Source organism: Mus caroli, unplaced genomic scaffold, assembly GCF_978045245.1.
Source record: "Mus caroli unplaced genomic scaffold, Mus_caroli_1 scaffold_8, whole genome shotgun sequence".
Classification (NCBI taxonomy): domain Eukaryota; kingdom Metazoa; phylum Chordata; class Mammalia; order Rodentia; family Muridae; genus Mus; species Mus caroli.
In genome coordinates, this window is record NW_028227263.1 from 122,713,351 (window position 1) to 122,715,324 (window position 1,974).

General features: G+C 36.0%; 1 protein-coding gene across 1 annotated transcript; it reads right to left on the bottom strand.

Annotated features, from left to right (window-relative positions):
- Positions 1–390: 390 nt before the first annotated feature.
- LOC147003422 (vomeronasal type-1 receptor 4-like) lies at positions 391–1,514 on the bottom strand. The gene has a single exon (XM_085840994.1). It carries the CDS (start codon positions 1,360–1,362, stop codon positions 391–393), a length of 972 nt encoding a protein of 323 aa, XP_085697120.1. The 5' UTR covers positions 1,363–1,514.
- Positions 1,515–1,974: the final 460 nt, after the last annotated feature.

The following is a 1,974-nucleotide window of genomic DNA, read 5'->3' on the forward strand; positions in this document are numbered from 1 at the left end:
ATTTATTCAGATAGGGAAATATATAGGCATTCTGTTCTTATGCAATGTTTAAAGAATTAAGTTAGAAGGAGCAGAGAGTAAGTTTTGTCAGGATTGTATAACATATTAACCTGTTTAGGGGAAAATGGGATTCATCTGTTTTTGATCTGCCTGGAGCAGAGTGCAGTTATATATAACAGAACAGAAAGTGGTGAACAACTCACTTACTGTGTCAGTCAGATTCCAACCAGAAATGTTTTCACATCAACAAATGATTATAACCTTATTCTTTTAAAATTACAGAAGTGAGCACCATGCCTTGTTAATCCAAGACGTTGAAAACATATTTATGGAATAAAGTATTTAATAGTATTAGTAAAGCTATCTTCTGTGTTTGGCATTTTTAGAGACTCAGGATTTCAACAATTGGAAGAACACAGAACAAGGATCCTTAGATTTTCTGAAGATCAACAGTAAGGGAGAGATAGTGGGAAAGCCTGTGACCAAAGCTTCACTCCAATGACTCACAAATGCATGAGAATCTGAAACAAGGGCTTGAAGGATGATACAAGTAAAATTTAGAAGATAAAAGCTAACAAATGTGACCACCAGCATCAGGATAGTACAGGTTGCTCTGGTCTCAGCTTGGCCTCTATAGTGTCGATTGGTAGTAAAGACATGCTGCATTTTCTGGTGATGTTTATGGAGGAGAAGTACCATGGAGACACTAGTCCAGACCATGATGCTCATGAATGTGGCATCATAGGCAATCCTCAAGAAGAAAATGACTCTACTGTATCCAGAAGTGAAGCAGAACAACTTGCTTCTACAGTCAGTGATATTGTCTGTTATCTGTGGACCAGTGAGCTTAATTGGAATGTAGATGTTATTTAAGACACTGAAGAACCAACAACTGTAACAAGAATACCTTGCCAAACTTGGGACACTTGCTCTGAGTATGAGTTTACCTCTATGAACAGGAACAAGAGTGACAAACTGATAAATACTCAGGACACAGGTGGAACACAAGTTTGTGCTTCTTGCCACTAGGCGAATGAAGAATTCTAATTTACATTTGAGGTCAGTTGGAGGATTTCTTGGAGCAAAAGTCATCACATTTGTTGGAAATATAGTGATGAAGAGAATCAAGACATTAGCCACAGCCATGTGGCTTAAAATCACCTGTCTGGGACTCTGTTGAGAACCAGTCAAGACTGGATAGAAATTATGGACAAACAGAAAGACATTGGCTACAGTTCCAGCCCCAAACTGGCAAAGCAAGAAGATCTGAAGAGCCACTTCCTCAGTGGTTTTCAGGTACTTATCAAGTGTACACATAGGGAGGGCTTTCACAGACACTGGAGTGATGATTAGATAGGACATTGCTGTTCTCAGGACTCCAATACTGGCCAAGCTTAACAATTGATTTGGAATAATTTCTTCTATTGATCAGTGAATAATTATTCTATCACAATACAGGAACTTTGCATGGAGAACAATGCATGAACTAACTCAGAATAAAATTTGATACTTACTGAATTACTCTTTCCTGAAGATAAAATTTGTATTGCAACTACATCTTTATGGTCACATTGGTCAATAACGTACATAATAACACACATTTTAACACACCATGGCCTTTGCATATTAATAAAGACATAAAAGTGACTAGTATGAGTATGTGATTCTGTCAACAGAATTCAAAATAATTTGGAGGGAGGAAAGGCTGCAAATGGGATGTAACTTAATAAAATCACTTAATAAAAAAAACTAAAAGAAAATACAAATGCCACATGAAAAGAATACAATTACCGTATGTTTCAATAACATATTAAAAACGATGTGTATATTAATAATATGTAGGGTTACAACATAGTAACCAAGAAGGTTGTGTATCTGAATTCAGTTATAGAAAATTAAGTTGTTAGATTTGAGAAAATTTTTATACTACTTATCCACACAACAACAACAACAACAACAACAACAGAAAAACCC